Raw genomic sequence first — 22,529 nt, forward strand, 5'->3', positions numbered from 1 at the left:
GTGGGCACGGCAGGAGAAGGATACTGTAAAATCTCCATTCTCTCCCCACTCCAGGGAAAGGATACACCGCCCTGAGTCCTTCGGGAGAAGGGCGGTATAAAAATCGAAATAAATAAATAAATAAAATAAATACTGCAAAATCCCCATTTCCTCCTGATCAGCTGGGACTCGGGAGGCAGAGAATAGATGCGGGGCGGGGCCAGTCAGAGGTGGTATTTACTGGTTCTCCGAACTACTCAAAACTTCCGCTACCGGTTCTCCAGAACTGGTCAGAACCTGCTGAAACCCACCTCTGCTTGGCAACTGGTTCCTATTTATGACGTACACATACACCCTGGGGATTGTGTGATCACCTTTTATGACGTTCTGAGAAGCAAAGTCAATGGAAAAGCCAGATTCACTTAACAAGTGTGTTACTAATTTAACAGCTGCTGTGATTCACTTAACAACTGTGGCAAGAAAGGTTGTAAAATGGGGCAAAACTCACTTAACAAATGTCTCACTTAGCAACAAATTTTGTGCCCAATAGTGGTCAGAAGTCAAGGGCTACCGATAGTTGTTATGATAAAAATAATCCTGGCCTACCTTGTGGTAGAAACAGACTGGTGGAGCGTGGAAACTGTTGAAGAGTCTGCAGACACCAATAGGCCAATATTCTACATACCATGTGGAGGTTACTGGAACATACCGTTTATTCATGGGAACTAGTAGGCAATTATCAACCTTGAGCCAAATGTGAGCTTGGACCATCACCCCAATAGGAATCCAAATGGGAATATATCAATTTAGCAAGAATTGTGGATAAATTGTACATAGAGTGATTGTGTGCTTCTGGAAAGATGTTTGCGTCCTAGATTTTAAATATTGGTTCTATGAAATTGGTCAGCTAGGAGATAACCAGATGAAGCCTGAAAGGGGAGGGGGTCAAATATGTCATTAGTTTGGAGGTGCTGTGCTCTCAGAAAATATTAAATCCAGGTCCCCCATGAATTCTGTTGACTTTTATCTCATGCCAATTTGCCTCAACCATTAGTAGATCAGAGTCAGCTTTAATAGGTAGCCTGTAATAATCTTGCGATATAGTACTTTGAACTCAACTCCTGTTTCTGGTTACTTGTACCTGACATTAAGGTATCATTTAATTTAGCTTTGTTCTGATGGAGCGACAAGGTGGTTCCATATGGCCTAAGTTTAACTCACCATTTGAATTGTAATGATACCTATTTAAGAATTTATACTGAAGAAAAGTAGCAACATCTTGACATGGTGGTTTCCAGTTCGGGCTCATGAAGTGTTAGACTTCATATTGGGAAATACTGGGTTTTTTAACTTATCTTTTTTCTGTCTTTCACTTCTTTTTCTTTTCAGGAAACTTTCTTATTATAGAATCATAGTGTGCAACTCATTCAGCTGCTGTAATCAACTGCTATGTTTTCATAAAACTCAGCAATTTTTTAAAAAAGAGCTCAGTAACATGCAAATTTCTCTGGATGGTTCTGAGGAATGAGCTACCTTTAAAAATAGTGATAAAGATACTAAAGTGCATCCAGCTTTGATTCCCACAATGTAAAAAAGATGTTAAGACTCTCGAAAGAGTGCAGAGAAGAGCAACCAAAATGATTAGGGGACTGGAGGCATATGAAGAACGGTTGCTGGAATTGGGTATGTCTAGTTCAGGGATAGTCAAACTTTTTATACCTACTTTTGTTTTTTTTTTGTATCTTTGTTAGTAGTAAAATTTTCTAACTGCCCACCGGTTCCACAGTAATGCACTGTGTATCGTTGTCTGTGCATGCTTCTTGCACATTGTGGATTGGGTTTGGGTTTGGGGGAGTGCCGGCTACCAGCTCTGCTTGTGTATTACAGCTGGGTGGTGTGTGGGGAGATGTGCGAGCTATTCTGGGACATGGCTCTTTTGTTTGCGGTCGCACTATAGCACCATTTAGTTTCACTTACATAATGTGAACTAAACTTATGCGTGGGCGATACAAATAGTATATTTTCAGAAATTTAAATTGTCACGGGGAATTTTATGAAAACCTAATGAAAATGTTTTTAAATAATGCTATGAAATTTTTTTTAAAAGTCAATTAAATTAAAAAAAAAGGAAAGTGCTTCAGTATTGGACAAAACCCCTACCGCTCACCATGACAGGTGGAACACCCACTAGTGGGCGGTAGGGACCAGGTTGACTACCACTGGTCTAGTTTGATGAAAAGAAAGACTAGGGGAGACATGATAGCAGTGTTCCAATATCTCAGGGGCTGCCACAAAGAAGAGGGAGTCAAGCTATTCTCCAAAGCACCTAAGAGCAGGACAAAAAGCAATGGGTGGAAACTAATCAAGGAGAGAAGCAACTTAGAACTAAGGAGAAATTTCCTGTCAGAACAATTAATCAGTGGAACAACTTGCCTCCAGAAATTGTGGGTGCTCCAATTGTGGAATTTTTAAAGAAGAGATTGGACAACCATTTGTCTGAAGTGGTGCAGGGTTTCCTGCCTGAGTAGGGGGTTGGACTAGAAGACCTTCAAGGTCCCTTCCAACTTTGTTATTGTGTATTCTGTATAAGTAACTTTTGGGGAAACATTGGCATTTGTTTAGTTTTTTATTTTTACGGGAGAGCCCTGGATTCATTTTCCATCTGTGAAATCAAGACTTTTGGATTTTATGACTTGTACTGGACTTGTGCTGGACTAAAATCCCTAAAATCTTTCTCAACCATAGCTGGTTGGAGAATTTTGGGAGTTGAAGTTCACACATCTTCAGGTTGCCAAGTTTGAGAAACACGGCCTCAGAATGTTTACTTTTATCAAGCCGACATTAAATTAAAAACTGCAAAAGAGGCAGAAGAAATTGATCTTGCAAAGCACAGGCTGTGGTTTCAAAGGATGAATGGAGGCAGGCACGATAAATAACCAAGCAATGAAGGATCCATATTGGGGTCAGAGGTGGGTTTCAGCAGGTTCTGACCACTTCTAGAGAACCGGTAGCAGAAATTTTGAGTAGTTTGGAGAACTGGTAGTAAAAATTCTGACTGGCCCCGCCCCCATCTATTCTCTGCCTCCCAAGTCCCAGCTGATCAGGAGGAAATGGGGATTTTACAGTATCTTTCCCCTGGATTGGGGAGGGAATGGAGAGTTTACACTATCCTTCCCCTGCCATGCCCACCAAGCCATGCCATGCCACGCCCACCAAACCACGCCCACAGAACTGGTAGTAAAAAATTTTGAAACCCACCACTGATTGGGGTTGTTTGTTCTTTAGTTTTTTCTCTCTGTATGATGCAAAAGTATGCTGGGGGAAAAAAGTAGGAAGAAGAGTGAGCAACAAGGTGGATGTGCTGAACATCTTGGATATATTTTTATTTACTTATTGTCTATATGCCGCCTTTATTATTTTTATAAATAACTTAAGGCAGCAAACATACGCAATACTTCTTCCACCTCCTATTTTCCCCACATCAACCACCCTGTGAGACAGTTGGGATGAGAAAGTCACCCAGCCGGTTTTCTTACCTATAGTGGAACTAAAACTTACAGTCTCCTGTGGTTTTTAGGCCAGGGCCTTAACCAGTAGCCCAAACTGGCATTCTTTTTTCTAACAAAGTTCTTGGCAAAGTTTACAATCCCTTCGGAGTTTCATAATGAAGCGTGACAGGACTCAGGTGGACTTTGGCAAACATGTTTTCTCCTGCTGTGCACACATACCTGCAGCTGTCATGCATGTGTACAATTTCTGGAGATGATAACATTTCTATTGTAATTATTAAAATCACTATAATTGCCAGTGTTGTTATTTGTCCCTAGTGCCACTGCTCTTATTTGTCCCTAGTGCCAAGAACTTTGAAAGTTTTCACGTGTCACTTCAGATGATGAAACTGATGGTGTTTAAAATCACTAATAATTTCTTCAGCGAATCCAGAAAAAAGTGTGGTAGATAATTATACCAATAGTTATTATGATTGGGGTTTTGGATTACCATAAATTAGGAACCATGTAGGATCAATTCTTCTAAAAATCAGAAATATCTTTTTAAGTACTCAAGGTAAGCCTTCGACAAAGTCAGTGTATTTTTTTAAAAAGATGGTGGTTCTGCTATTACTGCTTTCTTTGAACTTTGGGGCAGTAACAACTCAAAGACCAGGTCAGCCGATGCAAAAAATGTATCCTCATAACTATTATCAATGGGGAGAGTATCTCATTGCTGGAGTCGTACCGACCAGGACAGCTGTGTATCCAACACACATTTTCAGATCTGACCCATCCGAAGACTTTTTCCCGTAAGTTAGCTTTCAATTTATCTTCTCCAGTTTAGTTCTTCCTTGATGGAATCAGGTGGTTGGTTTTTTACCAATAGTAGTATACTCTTAGATTCCCAATTTTGGAAAAAAGTAAAGTGCTTTAAAATATGAGAGATGTTACAAAGCGAAGAGAGGAAACACCAAGGTTCACATGAGGATTTTAGTGAAGTATGAGCCGGTGGATAAATCATAAGGTATGTAGTCATTAAGAGTTGACACCAATTGATTGATTACCATTGTACAGGAATAATGGTAGAATTAAACAAGTTGGAATGGTATAAAGTCGGGACCGCTCGGTAACCACTCCCGAAGGGAAAGGATAAGGAAAGAGGAGTAAAGAAGGAAGAAAGTAGGTAGGCAGGTAGGTAGGTAGGAAAGGGAGGGAGAAGAAAGGATAGGAGGAGAAGAAGGAGGAGAAGATAGAGGGTTAGAAAGGATGGTAGTGAGAAGTGGGAAAGAGGAGGGGAAGTAGGAAAGAGAGGAGAAGGATGGTGGGGAAAGTCGAAGAAGGATGAGAAGGGTAGAAAGGATTAAGGGAGGGAGTGGCGGTCGAGCAGCCCTGATTGAGCATAATTTGAGTATAGGATCGATTGTTGGATAAGTGATTGTATTGTACACTGGTCAAATTGTGAGAATTATTGTGGAAAATAAAAAAAATTTGCCTTGAAAAAGGCCCAACGTAAGAGTTGACACCAATTTGAGAGCACTTCATCAACACCTAAAGGCCCTTATTTCCTTTTTAACAGCTGTTCTTGGAAAGTTGCAGTCTACACATTGCTTTTTATTGAGATTTCAGGAATGCTGATTTTTTTAAAAAAATCTTCTAGTGTGATGCCTTCTCCAGTAATCTTGGAGCTACCTTACCTGGGATTCAAATGGATGGGTTAAAAGCTTTTAAAGGAGAAGTTCCACTGAAATGTTCAGGACAATGAGATTTTTAGTTGAAAGAGCAAGCTTAAGAATTAGCATTTAAATGGGCTGATGTCCAGTTTAATTTTATTCTAGGTTACTGGAAAGGAACTTCCAACATATCTTTGCCATCTTAAAAGCCATAGAGGAGATCAACCAAAACTCCCTGCTGTTGCCCAATATTTCTCTCGGCTACAGCATCTACGAAAATTGCTTCAGCACAAGGACAACCTATGAAGCCACCATAGATATAGTTTCTTCTGGTCATGGGATGGTCCCTAATTTCAAGTGTGGAAGGGAAGACAATCCCTTGGCTGTGATTCAAGGAGGGGACTTTGAAACCTTCTTTCAGATGGCTACCATGTTAAGCATTTACAAGATCCCTCAGGTATGAACAAGTCCACACTTTTGAGTCAACCACTTCCATCAATTCTGCAAAAATTCGAAAAAGGACATTGTGTGGACAATGTAAAGTGGGCCAGTTCTTTTCTTCGGTTTGGGAGCTTTTTATTGAAGTCTGCCACAAATAAATTGTGATATATAAGAATATGAATTGATAGAATTTGACTGGTGGTTCTGGACTCCTGACTGAAGAAGAATGTCCATATAGAATGGACCGCTGAGGTTCAGTGAGACCCAAGAAAGAAACAAAGGATGGAAATAGCATGAATTGTTCTTTTTAAGAACAATGGAGGAAAATAATTTCTGCTTTACAGATCTGGTTTCAGAATGTTTTCTAAATTTCCTTTGGGTATTCTTTATTACATATTTTCAGACAACTTCCATAAACATCTTCTATACAACTTAGGCAATATAAATATATACTGAAAGCAATATCAGAAATATGGGAGAGGAATGTACTGTATATGCTCTCAGTTTTTATATTTTGCATGCCATGAAGCTATATGCAAACTGGAGTGGGCTTTAAATGTTTGGGTTTTTTTTGCAATATGGTATTTAAAAAGTTAAATATTTCAATAAAGATATGCATAGAAATGAATAAACTGGGGAAAATATGCAAAAATATGTGATTACAGAAGATCATTTGTAAAAGTGACCATATACAAAAATGTATATACTAGGATTAATGTGTCATTGTTTTCATATAAAACACATACCTGTATGAGATATGATAAATTTCACAGAATTAAAGACACGGTTTAAATCAGTAGAGAGAAATGCAAAGCAATTCCAACTTTAAAACTTCAGAAAAACAATAATAAGCAACTGGGGTTTGAATATAAGATTCCCTTTTGTTACTTTCTCAATTCTAAACCTGACATTATGCAAATAGTTTGAAAATTATTGTAAATATATAGCAGGTTAATCTGGATTTTTGAAAATAATTTTAAGCATTTAAAAATGGCAGACAGATGGGCATTATGTTTTTGTGTGATACTCTAACATGAAATATATTATTTATTATCCTGGAGCTACTGCTACAAGACATCAAACCTATTTTAGAATTTAAAAAAAACAAATAGCAATGAAAACTATGCTGAAAAACAATCCATTTATAACTGTTAATTATATTCTAATAGTAAAATCTGGTGCAGATATGCTCAGAAGATTTAGAACATCAGTGGACCCTTATGGGGTCTGGGAATAAGGAGCCTAGAACTAAGAAAAGCTACATTCTTTTTTTTAAAATAAAAAAAAATTATATATTTTTTTACGTTTAATGTTTGATTTGTATACTACCCAGTGTCCCTCTGTGAGGGAGTTGAGAAGTTTTAATGAATAAAATGAATGATGCATAAATGAATAAAATAAATAAATGAATAAAATAAAAATAAATTCTTCTAAATAAAGCTGAATCAATCCAGAGAGATGGACTTTTGAAAGGCCCTTAATCAGACTTCACAGAGAGGCTAAAGCCTTTTTTTTTTTTTTAAAGAGACTGAATAGTATTTCCAACACTAAGCATTGATTCTGTTTCTCACTTAGCTCACTTATGGCTTTGTTAACCACATTCTGAGTGATGAAGCCCAGTTCCCTTCCTCTTTCTGGATGAGCCCAAAGGAAACCCCACAGTACGTGGGGATCATAAAGCTGCTCCTGCATTTTCAGTGGACATGGATTGGAGTCGTTGCCCCAAAACATGATAGCGGAGATTGGTTTATGAAGACCATTGAGACAATGGTCTTCAGGAGTGGGATCTGTGTAGCCTTCACATTTAAGATTCCACAAATTCATACTGAGAGGGTGGATGATTTTTATGAGGTATTCTCACGTTTTAATGCTCTCCTTACACACCGGACAAGCAAGGTGCTCATTTATTATGGGGATCTTGACACAATGCTTCTGTTGCCTCTTATGTTGTCCAACATTGAAGAAGCCAATCAAACCCCACTGGGGAAAGTTTGGATCTCCACAGCTTTGTGGGGTTTCACTTTAAGCACAACTTTTAGATACTGGGACATCAAACCCTTCCATGGAGCACTAACCTTCACCATCCAGGGAAACCAAAGATCCAAATTCCATGATCTTATTTTGATTCAAGATGATTCCCTTGAATCGCTTTGGTCAGAAATGTTTGACTTCCATGATTCCAACTATAGATTGTCAAGGAAGACATGGAAAAGGGGCCTTCTGAGAAGAAACACAGCAGGCTTCCTCCCAGGTTGGCCTGAGAAAGGAATGTCTCTGGAGAGCTACAACATCTACCATGCAGTCTATGCTGTGGCACACGCCCTCCAGAATATCTTCACATCTTTATCTAGCCATGTTGTCATTCCAAGAGAAGACAAGGTAGATCTTCCAAACCTTCTACAACCATGGCAGGTAAGAGTGAATTCGACTTAAATGACAGCTGAAGTAAATCTTACGTTTTGGATGGTTTTCTTTTCCAGAATCTTTTTATTTCATTCCAGCTCTGGGAATATCTTCTGGTATTTCCTTCCAGCATGTAGACTTGGTTCCTCTACATTCATTTTTTAAAAAACAATGTGTGATTGGATCCTTCATTTGCTGAAAGGCCTGGAGAGCACTTCCATAGACTCTATTGTCCTCCTGTTCTGCAAATCGTAAATCACAGAAGGTCGATGTAGCATCCCCCTTCATTGTTTTTGGAGAGTTGTTGTGTTTGTATACCTAAAGATTGGGAAAGGCTGGAATGGACAATTTTAGGGTAGACAGACTGTGGTTTTGACCAGATCTAAGGATGTTTCTCAAGACTTGTTTTGCTATGGAAGATATTTCACTGGCTTCCGTAAAGGAGTAGACTCATAATGAAATATGAGTTGTGACAGTGTGATGACAGTGTGATCCTTACCTAGTCTCCTGAAAGTTGTAAGTGAAGAAACGTTTCATCAGGCAAAAGTGAGTGCTGCTGAATATGAAGAACATATATGAGTGGGTAAGGTTTATGATGTAATGCCATGGTCCATCATTTTTGTTCCCATCAGTTAATAGCTGATGCCAATGAGAACCACCTAAATCAACCTGTGTGCCAGGACATCAGGCTAACATCTGTGTATTTCTTAACATGTCATCAGAAAGAAAATTCATTGAAAAGTCAGCATTTTTCACAATGTGTTCCAAGCAACCACATACAGAAGACATTTCTCACACAACAATCATGTTCATATAACACATTAAAGCCACATCAGTTTTAGTGTGTCAGCCAACCACATTTTAGCACTAAATGTCAGGTGAATCCAGACCTATGTGGTTACATTATGGCTTAGCATGTCACCCAAACTCAGAAACTGTTTAAGGTATTTGTAGGATTTTGTTTGGTTGATTGCTTATTGAGTTTTATCTAGTATGATGAGCCAACAAAAATCTTCTATAATTACAGCAAAAATGATAAATAAATAAATCAAGCAAGCAAGTTAATCATGTAAAATCATTGTTCAATTAAACTATGGAAAACATCTGAAAAAATGTCTAGTATGAGCTGATATTTACTGACCAGCGAAGGGATTTGGAGTGGCTGAGATGAAATATCTATACAATAACTAAGTGCTGTAGAAAAGAATGTACTTATATGTTATATTGATTTATTAAACTTCCTCAGAGATATTATGGAGAAAGTAAAGAAAATAAAGCTGGAACAATTTTCCCATAATGCAAACAAGGCCAGCTGTATTGCTAAATTTAGGCAACCATTTTTAAAAATGGCCAACTATTCATCCTCATCTTGCCATTTATTGTACATAAATATGCTGTACAGTAACAAAGCGGCCAGTTTGATATAATGGTTAAACATCAGGCTCGAAAATGGGAGACCATGAATTCTAGCCCTGACTGGGCATGAAACCAGTGGGTAACCTTGGTCCACTCATTTTCTCTCAGCCTTAGGAAGGAGGCAATGGAAAACCACCTCTAAAAAAAACCTTGCCAAAAAAACTGCAGGGATTTGTCTAGGCACTCGCTAAGAATCAGACATGATTGAATGGAATAAAGAAGCTTATGAGCTTTCCTACCTCATACTGTATCTATACATATATATAAATAAATGGCTGTGTGTGTATATGTGCATATGTTCCAGCATAACTCTGGAACACCTCGAGCAATTTCAACCAGACTTGGTACACAGATGACTTACTCTCTGGAAAAAAATACTGTGGAGGGGGGGGAAATACGCTCGGGTGTGTGTTCTGTTAAGATACAGCCTGTTGTGCCTTAAAATGGAAACTATTTGATTAGTGGAAACTAATCAAGGAGAGATGCAACTTAGACCTAAGGAGAAATTTCCTGACAGTTAAAACAATTAATAAGTGGAACAACTTGCCTGCAGAAGTTGTAAATGCTCCAACACTGGAAATTTTTAAAAAAATGTTGGATAGCCATTTGTCTGAAATGGTGTAGGGTTTCCTGCCTGGGCAGGGGGTTGGACTAGAAAACCTCCAAGGTCCCTTCCAACTCTGTTGTTGTTGTTGTTGTTGTTGTTGTTGTTGTTGTTATTATTATTTTAAAATGGATTCTGCTGTACAGCACAGCGGAGTTGCCATGGTAACAGCTTCACAGTACTCCACTAGGAGGCTCCCTCTGGTAAGGGGGAAAATCCAACATTAGAAATTACGTTTGGTCCAGACCATTGGGCGATCCGGTAGCGATGGGGGCGGGTAGTTCAGAGAACTGGTAGCAAAAATCCCTGGCCCCTGCGCCCATGCCCAGCCAATCGCCCGGTCCCTACTTGCCTACTTAGCAGCTTCCTGCTTTTTTCAGTCTCGCTCGCTATTCCGGCCTTGCTTCAGCTGTTGCAATCAATTGCATCAGCTAGCAAGTGAATCTGCCTGCTTGCAATTCATCTCATCGGTGAGCAACTCAATCTGCCTGCCTTTTCCCTTGAATTGGGTAAGGAAGGGGGGGAGGGGAAGCTTTTAAAAAAAATAGTTAATTGGGGGTTTTTTTAGGAGTTTTATTTTTTTTTACACATAGCAATTTAAAGTTAAGGAAGTTTAAATTTAGCTGCTTTTATCTAAAAATATAAATAAAATAAAATATCTGTGCAGCTTTCTGAGATTTGGTGTGTTTCTGTACTGTTTCACTCTAACTACACAAACACACAAAATCTCACAAAGCTGTATGTGGCATTTTGTGTGTGTGTGTGTGTGTGTGTGTGTGTGTGTGTGTGTGTGTGAGTCAGTTGTGTTGTATTGTGTTGTGTTGTATTGTGTTGTGTTGTGTGTCTTTAAAGTGTGAAAGTTGGTTTTGGAGCTTTTTGTGGCTGTGTGAGGTTCCTGCTTGTTGCAGGGGCCATTTTGGGTAAAGTGCAGCTGCTTTTACATTATGTGTGGGTCACTTGTGTTGTGTTGTGCTGTGTGCGTGTGTAAAGTGTGAAAGTTGATTTTGGGTACTTCTTATTGTTTTGTGTACTTTGTTTATTATTTTTATTATTTACTGTTATTAGCCACGCCCACCCGCCCACCCGATCACCAAGCCACACCCACCAATTAAGCCACACCCACAGACCCAGCAGGGAAAATTTTTAGATTTCACCCCTGGTCCAGACATTTTCAACAAGGCTTTGATTCTTCTTGAGGACAAATGTATGGCCGTGATTACCACTACGAGACCAACACGACATACTTCACGCAGATTACATACGAGAAAAGAACTACAGCGTCAAACAGCTTAGTGCATATATCGTAGAAAAGAAGCCACTTCCAAATCAAGATCAGAAAAAAGCATATCAAATGATCATGTACAAGAAGATGGTATCATTTTACTTGACATTTCTGGGGGCACAGGGAAAACATTTTTAACTAATTTAATTCTTGCCGAAATCAGGGCTCAGGGTGAAGTTGCTCTTCCTGTCTAATACAGGACTGGGATAAATAAACACCTGGGAAACACCAGGTTATCAGCTAGTGCTAATATAAAAAGGAAGCTAATATGATGATGATGTTATCCATTCAATTATGTCCAAGTCTTGGCAATTCTATGGGATAGGTCTCTCCACATCTTCCAAGAACTTAATACAGGTTCATTTTAGACCCACCAAAATTTAGTATTTTTATATATATGGTACACATTTGTAGCAGCACAAGACTCATTTCGCCTGCCCCCCAAGAGTTAGAGATGGATTGGTCCAAAGTATTGCAGTGAGATTTGAGGGTAAATTAAACTCTCACCCAATTCCCCCATTCCCCCATTCACAGTCTGTTACCTCATTCGTACCCTATCCTTGGATCAAGCCAGGGGTGAAATGCTCCCGGTTTGGACCGGATTGGCCGATCCGGTAGCAATGGCGGCGGGTGGTTTGGAGAACTGGTAGCAAAAATCCCTCCCCCACCCCCGCCCATGCCCACCCAATTGCCCGGTTGCCCACTTGCCCGCTTGCCGCCTCTCTCCGGCTCATTTGCTTTTCCCGCCCAAATGGTAGGAATAGGTTATAAAAAATGCTTTTAAAAGGTAAAAAAAGGCTCTGATGATCACAGCTGAGCCACACGATCATCAGAGCCTTTTTATACTTTTAAAATCATTTTTTTACAACCTATTCGGCCAAATAGGTTGTAAAAAAATGCTTTTAAAAGAAAAAAAACACGTGCTGTTCTACTTATCCCATGCCTCCTTTTGGTGTGCACTGTGTGCACGCGCGCATCTCACATTTGGTGTATGGTGCGCACTGGCATGCAGCGGGCATGCGCAGCCAGCGAACCGGTAGTAAACCGATTCAGATTTCATGATTGGTCCAAGTGCCTGTCTCCTCCAGGGAGCTTCCATGGTTAAAGAGGGACTAGAACAGGGGTTTTAAACTCAAGGCCCGCAAGCCGGATTGGCCCATGCGGTGTTTAGATCTGGCCCACGAGGCCGCCCTGGAAACAGTGAAGGACTGGCCTGCAGTGCCACTGCCAGTGAAAATGGAGCTTGGGAGGGTGGCGGGCGGAGCTCGAAAGCCCATTTTCGCCACCACCGGCACCCCCAACATGAGTGATGTCGAGCTGGCCATGCCCATTCCGGCCCCCCAGGTCAAACGCAACCCTGTTGTGGTCCCCAATGAAATTGTACTTGTACTTGCAGAAATAGAATTTCAGTGACACTGCACAGTTTTTAAAAAAAGATATTAAACAGTTTTCCAGATGATTCTTCACTATTACTATAGCAATAGTATAGTATATTCATCTCTGAGGAAGCAGAGATACTAATAGCCTAATATTGGTATATATTTTTTTATAAATGTATCCAATAGTTTAACTGGTAACATAGATGTAAGGAAAAATGACACTTAAATGAAGATGTTTTCCTTGCTGTATTTTTGAAAAGAACTGAATCTTGAACTACTATAGAAATCTTTGGCACTTTGGAAGAACAATCTGCAATTGACATAGAAAGAGAAATCTTCCCTATCTAAAGTCTGCTTCCTGCACTGCAAAAAAATTTCATAGAGACAACCATTTAAAAATATATATCCTTTTAAAAAAGAAGCTTTTCCAGTGATCCAGAAGTGGCCCAACTACTATTCAAAACCTGGATTGGAGTTTTTCAGTACAACTTGCATTTCAGAGAATAAAGCAGTACTGGAGAAGTTTTTCTTCTACATTGCTGTCTTGAATACCACTAGCTTCTGTTCTGCTCAGACATTAATGTCAATAGTCTCTTGCTAAGCAGGGCATTGTCCATTGAAGGTATTCAATCATATCACCTTGTTTTTCAACCACTTCTTCCAAACTTGAGATTTCTCTGAATCCAACTTCTGAGCTAACTTGATTAGGATAAGAATACATCTTCTCTTCTTCTATTATATCAGGTCTTGGCTTTGCTCGGTTAAAGTTGCTTACCTTCACTGTGTAGACAACCAGACATATCAATGAACATATCAATTCCATAGCCAAGATTCCCAGCATGAAGCAGAGATACATTTTATTGTGATTAGGAAACAAATGTTGCAGTGACACTATCAGCAATAAAGCCACATTTCCTGTTGACTGAATTAGTAGGGGAACCCTTTTAAGATGCCTTGTGGTTCGGTAGATGCGGAGGTAACCTTTGCTTCTAGCTTTGCCGTGATGAAAGTGAATGTATCGTTCCAGGAATAGATGAAGCATCCAGAGAATTACCTAATTTGAGTTTGACACCCCTGGACTAGAACCTGGGTTTCCTCATTCCAGTCTAGTGCCTTCACCATTACACCACTCTGGCTATAGGACTGAGAAGAAGGGAATGGATCCCAAACAGGTCTTGCGGTGAAGGGGCACTAGAACCTGGGTTAGGGTTAGGTTGGGAGAGGTGCATAAAATGAAGCATGGTGGGTTGTGAAAAGAAAGGATGGGGAATTGTTTTTCTCCCTCCCTTATAACACTGGAATTCAGGAGGATGGGCAGCAGAGGTGTCCAAAGTTTGTGTACATAAATGAACTTGATTATTTAGGTGTCTTGCTCATCTTTTAGGGGCCTCTGGTGGCTCAGCAGACTAAGTCTCTATGTTATTAACACAGCTGCTTGCAATTACTGCAAGTTCAAGTCCCACCAGGCCCAAGGTTGACTCAGCCTTCCATCCTTTATAAGGTAGGTAAAATGAGGACCCAGATTGTTGGGGGCAATAAAAGTTGACTTTGTATATAATATACAAATGGATGAAGACTATTGCTTAACACAGTGTAAGCCGCCCTGAGTCTTCGGAGAAGGGTGGGATATAAATTCAAATTAAAAAAAAAAATCTTTTCTGTGCCTTCTGTAACCTTTCTTGAGGTTCAATGATATTTGTACTTGTGGTGTTGCAGTGTCTGTTTGCTAAAAAGTATTCCCAGTATGCATTTTTCTTGCTGAGTTTTTTTCTTCTTCTTTTCTTGCTTTGCTGCAACCCACACACTGGTTTGTTGTTTTCATTGCACTATCCTCCATCATCATTGCCATGGTGAAATCTGTATCCTGTTTGGTCCTCACCCAAATTTAGAAATGCCGAGAAATATGGAGAGAGAGAGAGAGAGAGAGAGGAAATGTCATGGGTCAAAGAACCCTGAGGTTCTGCCTGGTGACACTTCTGCAAATTCAGGGAAATTGCTCACTGGGCCAAAGCGGTTATTTTATTTCAGCATCTGGGCCTTCTTAAGGAGGAGCTGATCTCTTTAACTGGTAATATAAACTATTTCAAATGCTCTCACATGCGGTAAACCTGGCCCTGCTCTGCCTGTAATGTCAGAAGGGGCGCTTCTATCAGTACCAAAACAGACAATATGAGAAGGACACCGGAGAAAAGTATGAATAAAAACAGCAAGCAGGTGTTCAAAAAGACAATATTAATGAAAAAGCAACCACTAACGCATTACAATGTACACTCTAATATAGAAATTGAAGATTTAATCTACTTTTCTGCCTGTCTTCCACTGGAAGACAGGCAAACTGCTAATGACGGTGGTGGCCCACCCACCCAGACATCTCTGTGCATGCACAGAAGCTTCTGCGCATGCAAAGAAGTGTTGCACATGCAAGCAAGCGCCCATGAACGCCCATGAGCAAACCACTAGTGGCCGAAACTGAAACCCACTACTGCTGTCTTTCTATCTATCTATCTATCTGTCTGTCTGTCTGTCTGTCTGTCTGTCTGTCTGTCTGTCTGTCTATCTATCTATCTATCTATTTATTTGTCTATCTATTTGTGTATTTATATCTGGGGGTTTTATTGGGTTTTTATTTTTATAATCTGTCCCAAATCACTGCAAGTGAATTGAGTGGTCATAAAAATTTTCTTAATAAAATCATCTATCTATCTATCCATCCATCCATCCATTCATCCATCATCATCTCTCTTTTTCTCAGATCTATTTATATACGTCTAGGTTGGATTACTGCAATGCTCTCTACATGGGGCTGCCCTTGAGGTGCACCCGGAGGCTACAGTTAGTCCAGAATGCGGCTGCGCGAGTAGTAATGGGAGCCGCTCGTGGCTCCCATGTAACATCACTACTCCGTAGTCTGCACTGGCTTCCTGTGGTTTTTCGGGTGCGCTTCAAGATTTTGGTTACCACCTTTAAAGCGCTCCATGGCTTAGGACCTGGGTACTTACGAGACCGCCTGCTGTTACCCTTTGCCTCCCACCGACCCTTACGCTCTCACAGAGAGGGTCTCCTCAGGGTGTCATCCGCCAAACAGTGTCGGCTGGCGGCCCCCAGGAGTAGGGTCTTCTCTGTGGGGGCAGCGACGCTCTGGAATGAACTTCCCCCTGGCCTATGTCAAGTGCCTGATCTTCGGACCTTCCGTCGTGAGCTTAAAACACACTTATTTATTCAAGCGGGACTGGCATAATAGTGTTGAATTTTAAATTTGGGGTTCTGTAAATATTTTAAATTTTAAATCTAAATTTTTAAATTATCAGCCTTTTATAATCTGCTAAGTTTTAAATGTTGTTTTAAATTGTATATTTTGTGTTTTATCTTTGGCTGTACACCGCCCTGAGTCCTTCGGGAGAAGGGCGGTATAAAAATTTAATAAATAAATAAATAAATAAATAAATACAGGTAGTCTTCAACTTATGACCCCAGTTGGGACCAGAATTTCCTTGGCCAGGCAATGCAGTTGTTAACTAAGATGTGCCCAATTTTACAACTTTTTTTGCCATGGTTGTTAAGTGAATCACTGCCATTATTAAGTGAATCAACACGGTTGTTAAGTGATTCTGGCTTCCATTGACTTTGGTTGTTGAAAACTGACTGGGATCCCACCCTGATCCCAAGACACTGCAACTATCTAAAATAACTGCCAGTTGCCAAGCTCCTGAATTTTGATTCCTTGGCCATAGGGATTCTGCATTGGTCATAAATGCGAGGACCGCTTGTCAACTTTTTCAGTGCTGTTGTAACTAACCGAATAGTTTTTAAGTTGAGGAGTCCCTGTAAGTATTAAATCCTTACTTTCTTAAGCTTTACAGAAGCTTTCTTATAGCTTTATGTTACGTTTCTTATAAAGGCTTGATTTCTGTGGCCGCCAGGCATTCCAGAGAAAATTATTGCAGATATATTTTTCTGTCATTATCAAACCGATTTACCTGATTTGTTTGTGTGTGTGTGTGTGTGTGTGTGTGTTGTGTTGTGTTCCCTTTCTCATTCCAGCTTCACCGTTTTCTGAAAACTGTCCGCTTTAACACTACCACTGGAGAAGAGGTATTTTTTGACGCAGATGGGGAGTTGGTGGCCGATTATGACATTGTGAATTTGGTTGTATTTCCAAACAAGTCGGCTGTACGGAAGACCGTGGGAAAACTAGAGACCCTGGTCTCTGCAGGTCCAGTGATGAGCATTCAGGAAGAGGCTGTTGTGTGGCCCAGCTCGTTTAATCAGGTGGGAAGGAGACTTAAACTCCACAAAGCCAATTAATGTAGGAATTAAAAGTGTGAGTTGAAATTCAGCAGAATTTGACAAATAACCATAGCCAACTGCTCTCTCCCAGGTGTTACCTCTTTTTAGCTGTTCAATTGCTAAGTTGTGTCTGACTTTTCATGACCCCATGGATCACAGCACACCAGGCCTCCCTACCCCCTGTCCTCCATTGTCTCCTGGAGTTTGTCCATGCTCGTGGCCATTGCATCAATGACACTATCTGTCGTGTCCCACTCCTCCGCTGACAGCCGGGTCAGGGAAATCCGAATCAGGCTTGCCTCTGCAGCTCTGCCCAAAGTCCTAGCAAAGTCCTCAGAGCAGGCAGGAGACCAGTAAGTGACTTCAGCAAGGTAAGTTCGACTTTGCCTGACTCAGAGACTGCCAGAAAGCAGATCCTTTATATAGGCCATGGGGTGTGGCTCCATGACTCAGCACTCATTAAGGCCTGCCCCTCCCTTCCTTCTGTTGCCTCCGCCTATCCAATCTTCTGATGCGAGGGTCACTCCAATCAGCAGCTGTTGGAAGTAAACTTTCCTCAGGCTTACATGCTGTGGAGGAGGGGGAGGGGTCTAGCTGCTCCGTTTGCCTGGGCATGGAGCCAGGGCTGGGGCCGGGGGATGCTCCCTCCTCTGCAGCCTGCTTGGGCATGGAGCCAGGGCTGGGACCGGGAGGTGCCCCCTCCTCTGCAGCTTGTCTGGGCATGGAGCCAGGACTGGGGCCGGGAGGCATACATTCCTCCGTGTTCGGGAGCAGATAAGCAGACCCCGGCTGCGGTGAGAGCGGACAAGACACAACACTATCTAATCATCCCACCCTCTGCCGTCCCCTTCTCCTTTGGCCTTCCATCTTTCCCAACATCAGGGTCCTTTCCCTCGAGTCCTCTCTTCTCATTAGGTGGCCTAAGTATTTCAGCTTCAGCTTCACGATCTGTCTTTCCAAAGAACAGTCAGGGTTGATTTCCTTTATCACTGACTGGTTTGATCTCCTTGCAGTCCAAGGGACTCACAAGAGACAGAATAAGAATAACAGAGTTGGAAGTGGCCTTGTAGGTCATCTAGTCCCCTGCCCAAGCAGGAGACCCTACACCATTTCTGACAGATGGCAGTCCAGTCTCTTCTTGGAAGCTTCCAATGATGAAGCTCCCACAACTTCTGAAGGCAAGCTGCTCCAATGGTTGAATGCTCTCACTATCAGAAAACTTCTCCTTATTTCTAGGTTGAATCCCTCCTTGATCAGTTTCCATCCATTATTTCCTTGTCTGGCCTTCAGGTGCCTTGGAAAATTAGGTTGACCCCCTCATCTCCGTGGACAGCCCCTCAAGTATTGGAACATTGCTATCATGTCTCCCCTGGTGCTTCTTTTCACTACACTACCATGCCAAATACTTGCAACCGTTCATCGTATGTTTTAGGCTCCACTCTCCTAATCATCTTAGTTGCTCTTCTCTGCACTATTTCTGGAGTCTCAACATCTTTTTTACAGTGTGGTGACCAAAACTGGATGCAATGTTCTCAAAAAGGGCCGTAATAGCTCAGGCTGTTAGAAGCCTGTTATTAGAACACAGCAGCCTGCAATTACTGCAGGTTCAAGCCCGGCCCGAGGTTGACTCAGCCTTCCATCCTTTATAAGGTAGGTAAAATGAGGACCCAGATTGTTGGGGGGGGCAATAAGTTGACTTTGTAAATATACAAATAGAATGAGACTATTGCCTTATACACTGTAAGCCGCCCTGAGTCTTCGGAGAAGGGCGGGATATAAATGTAAATAAAAAAAATTTAAAAAAAGATGTGGTCTCACTAAGGCTTTATAAAGTGGTAGTAGTACTTCGCTTGATTTTGATTGAAAATAGCTTTTTTTTTTAATTATTTGCATTTATATCCTGCCCTTCTCCGAAGACTCAGGGCGGCTTACACTATGTTAAGCAATAGTCTTCATCCATTTGTATATTATATACAAAGTCAACTTATTGCCCCCAACAATCTGGGTCCTCATTTTACCTACCTTATAAAGGATGGAAGGCTGAGTCAACCTTGGGCTTGGTGGGACTTGAACCTGCAGTAATTGCAAGCAGCTGTCTTAGCTGTCTGAGCCACCAGAGGCCCTTGACCCCCTCATATCTGTGACAGCCCCTCAAGTATTGGAACACTGCTATCATATCTCCCCTGGTCCTTCTCTTCACTAGACAAGAAGAACACCACCACAATTTGAAAACTTTAAGTCTTTGTGCTTAGCCATCCTTGTAGTCCAACTCTCACAGCCATACATTACTACTGAGAAAACCATAGCTCGGACTATACAGTGTTATCTGTTAGGGATAAAGTAACGTTAGATGACTGTAACCAACCTGATCACATAATTCACACAAAATGCCATGATAGGCCTAGCAAAATGTAGGCAAGCTTCTTTGTTACTGGGAAGAAATATTTTGCAATAGCTTGAAGTTTAGGAGATAAATAACATAAGGTTTCATGGATCAGAATCTATTTCATAGGGCCCGGCCTACCATTAGACAGGGGGTGGGAAGTGATTACCTCAGACAGCAACTACTTCAAGGTGGGGAAAAGGCTGCATGGCCATTGGGGATTGCTGACACAAAACCTAGAAGTGTATTCGCATAAATAAAACACGCTCAAGCACTTTCATTTCCTTGACACTCTTCAGACAAAGCCTCGTTCTGTCTGTACCAAAAGCTGCCAACCAGGATACCGCAAAGTGATCCCTGAAGGACGCCAAGTGTGCTGCCATGATTGTGCCCCATGCAGAGAAGGGACAATTTCTACCCAAACAGGTAGGTTACTCTGAAAACATGGCATGTGTCAGATGACCAAAGGCAGATTTACTGAGAATTTTTGTTTTCTGTAGGTCTTACAACAACTTTAGTCATCTTTGCAAGTTCAAATCCGAAGCATTTGGATCAAAAGAGTTAGTACCTCAGCTCTTCTGACCTTATATTGAGCCCCAATACACACCTTAAAAAGGAAAGGTCTAAACAAAATTAGAAGTGACAAAATTAGTAGAACAGAGAAATGCTGTCGATATAATTTACTTGGACTTCAGTAAAGCATTTGATAATGTAGACCATAACCTACTACTAGATAAAGTAGAAAAATGTGGGTTAGACAGCACCACCACCAGATGGATTTGTCACTGGCTGACCAACCACACTCAACGTGTAGTCCTCAATGGAACTACATCCACATGGAGGGAAGTATGCAGTGGAGTACCCCAAAGCTCTGTTTTAGGCCTAGTACGCTTCAACATCTTCATCAATGATTTGGACGAGGAGATAGATGGGGAACTCATCAAATTTGCAGATGACACCAAGCTGGCAGGAATAGCCAACACTCCAGAAGATAGGCTCAAGTTACAGAAGGATCTTGACAGACTTGAACATTGGGCGCTATCTAGCAAAATGAAATTCAACAGTGAAAAAAGTAAGGTTCTACATTTAGGCAAAAAAAACCCCAAAATACACAGGTACCGTATATGTGGTACCTTGCTCAATAGTAGTACCTGTGAGAGGGATCTTGGAGTCCTAGTGGACAACCATTTAGATATGAGCCAGCAGTGTGCAGCAGCTGTTAAAAAAGCCAACACAGTTCTGGGCTGCATAAACAGAGGGATAGAATCAAGATCACGTGAAGTGTTAGTGCCACTTTATAATGCCTTGGTAAGGCCACACCTGGAATATTGCATTCAGTTTTGGTCGCTGCAATGTAAAAAAACAAGCCCCAGGTAAAACCTTTCTGATGGTGCTGTCTGTGGTTCTCAGCTAGATCATATTTGACCATGCACAACACCCATGGTGATCTGTGGAGACTTTTGACTGTTAAGTTAAAATAAATATTAAACAAGTATATATTTTAATTTCAAAAGAAGCTTTGGAGCTATTTTTTATGATTGGAAGAGAACTGAGACTGTATAAAGCATTTGAAGAAAAGCAATTTGGCACATGAGCACAACAGAGGATAAAAATCCTTGTATAAGAGCCGTAGTGGCGCAGTAGTTAGAATGCAGTACTGCAGGCTAACTCACTGCTCACTCCAGGAGTTCAATCCTGTCTGGCTCAAGGTTGACTCAGCCTTCCATCCTTCCAAGGTGGGTAAAATGAGGATCCAGATTGTTGGGGGCAACTTGCTGGCTCTGAAAACCACTTAGAGAGGGCTGTAAAGCACTGTGAAGCGATATATAAGTCTAAGTGTTACTGCTAAGTGCTAGTCTTGCAAAGCTCTATATGGCTGTTTTGCCCAATTGTTTCTGGAAGAGGACACATGTACAGCTACTTGGCTGGTAGTTCCATCAGAATTATGCTGCCCACCACAACGTATATTAGATCATGATGGTGGCGGCAGCGAATGGGCTGCGCTGAACAGGCAGTGCCAAATGGGCCACAACAGTGGTGGTGGCGAACAGGAGGTGGCAAATGGGCTGCAGTGAACAAGTGGTTGGCGCCAGTGGCAAACGAGCTGTGGCTAATGGGCTGTGGTGAATGGGGGCGGCCGCAGAGAATGGGCGGTGGCAAACAGGCCAGATGAATACCGGATGGATGCTGGGAGGCAGAGGCTGAGTTTTTTCCCCCCTTGTTTTCCTCCCCAAATGCTAGGTGCATCTGTTAAGGGTAATTTGGGTTCACAACCAAGGTTGTGGACTGTTGAGCAAAGTACCCTATGCATGAAAACGACTGAGACTGGTTGTATACAATAACAGTCACTTGCAGACAAACTGGGGTTTGATATTCCTTTACTTTTAGGGAAAAGGCAAAGTCATAGTCCAAAAACAATTCCAGGTCATACACAGATAAAGTCAGTCAGTCAGTCTTCTCACCAACGTAGACTTGCAAAACAAACAAGGTCTTCTTTCAGTTTGGCAAAACACAGTTCAATTCACAACAGTCAGTATCTTGAGGAATCAGTAACTAGCCATGATCAAGCAACGATCATAAAGCTCAAATATACAGTTGCAGCATGTCATCAGGTTACAATGCTGTAGCGTCCCTGTAGATTCCCCCAACAAGCCATAATTTAGTAGTCCTTTTATACATTGGCTACAGTGCTCAACCAATCAGGATGCTTGCATGATGCAGCACAGCCTTAAAGCAATATCATGCCTTTCTACAAACATACATAGTTAGTTTATATATTGCCTGGCCAACTAGTTAGGCAAATAATAATTTCCTGACAGCATCTTATAGCCTGGACCGTCTTATAGTCTGAAAAATACGATAATTGTTTTCACTGTCAGGAAGTTTCTCCTTCATTCCAGTTTGCTTCTCTCCTTGATTAGTTTCCATGTATTGCTTCTTTGCCCTGCCCTCAGGTCCTTTGAAGAATAACTTGACCCTCTTCTACTTTGTGGCAGCCCCTGAATATTGGAAGACTGCTATCATGTCTGCTATCATTTACTTCCAATTTCCAGCACAAACTGACCAATAGTGAACAATGGGTTCACTTAATGACTGCCATGTTTGCTTAATGAATGCTGCATCCACTTTATAACCACCATGACCATTGCTAAAAAGGTCATAAAATCATGTCCAGTCATGTGGTGATCCACATT

General features: G+C 41.2%; 1 protein-coding gene and 1 pseudogene across 3 annotated transcripts in view; one reads left to right on the top strand and one right to left on the bottom strand.

Moving 5' to 3' along the window:
- The first annotated feature begins 1,545 nt into the window (after nucleotides 1–1,545).
- Nucleotides 1,546–22,529, top strand: part of LOC131191682 (butyrophilin subfamily 1 member A1-like) — a 35,801-nt gene continuing 14,817 nt past the window's right edge. The window contains exons 1-4 of one of the 3 annotated variants that reach the window (XM_058170070.1): nucleotides 1,600–1,662; nucleotides 5,306–5,597; nucleotides 7,771–7,993; nucleotides 16,707–16,934. In XM_058170070.1, coding sequence (XP_058026053.1) covers nucleotides 7,850–7,993; nucleotides 16,707–16,934 — 372 coding nt within the window. In that variant the 5' untranslated portion in view covers nucleotides 1,600–1,662; nucleotides 5,306–5,597; nucleotides 7,771–7,849. Of the gene's footprint in view, nucleotides 1,663–5,285; nucleotides 5,598–7,770; nucleotides 7,994–16,706; nucleotides 16,935–22,529 lie in introns of those variants that run through there. The other 2 variants (XM_058170071.1, XM_058170073.1) reach the window with 2 other exon arrangements.
- Nucleotides 12,758–13,735, bottom strand: LOC131191694 (transmembrane protein 192-like; annotated as a pseudogene).

Source organism: Ahaetulla prasina, chromosome 2, assembly GCF_028640845.1.
Source record: "Ahaetulla prasina isolate Xishuangbanna chromosome 2, ASM2864084v1, whole genome shotgun sequence".
Classification (NCBI taxonomy): domain Eukaryota; kingdom Metazoa; phylum Chordata; class Lepidosauria; order Squamata; family Colubridae; genus Ahaetulla; species Ahaetulla prasina.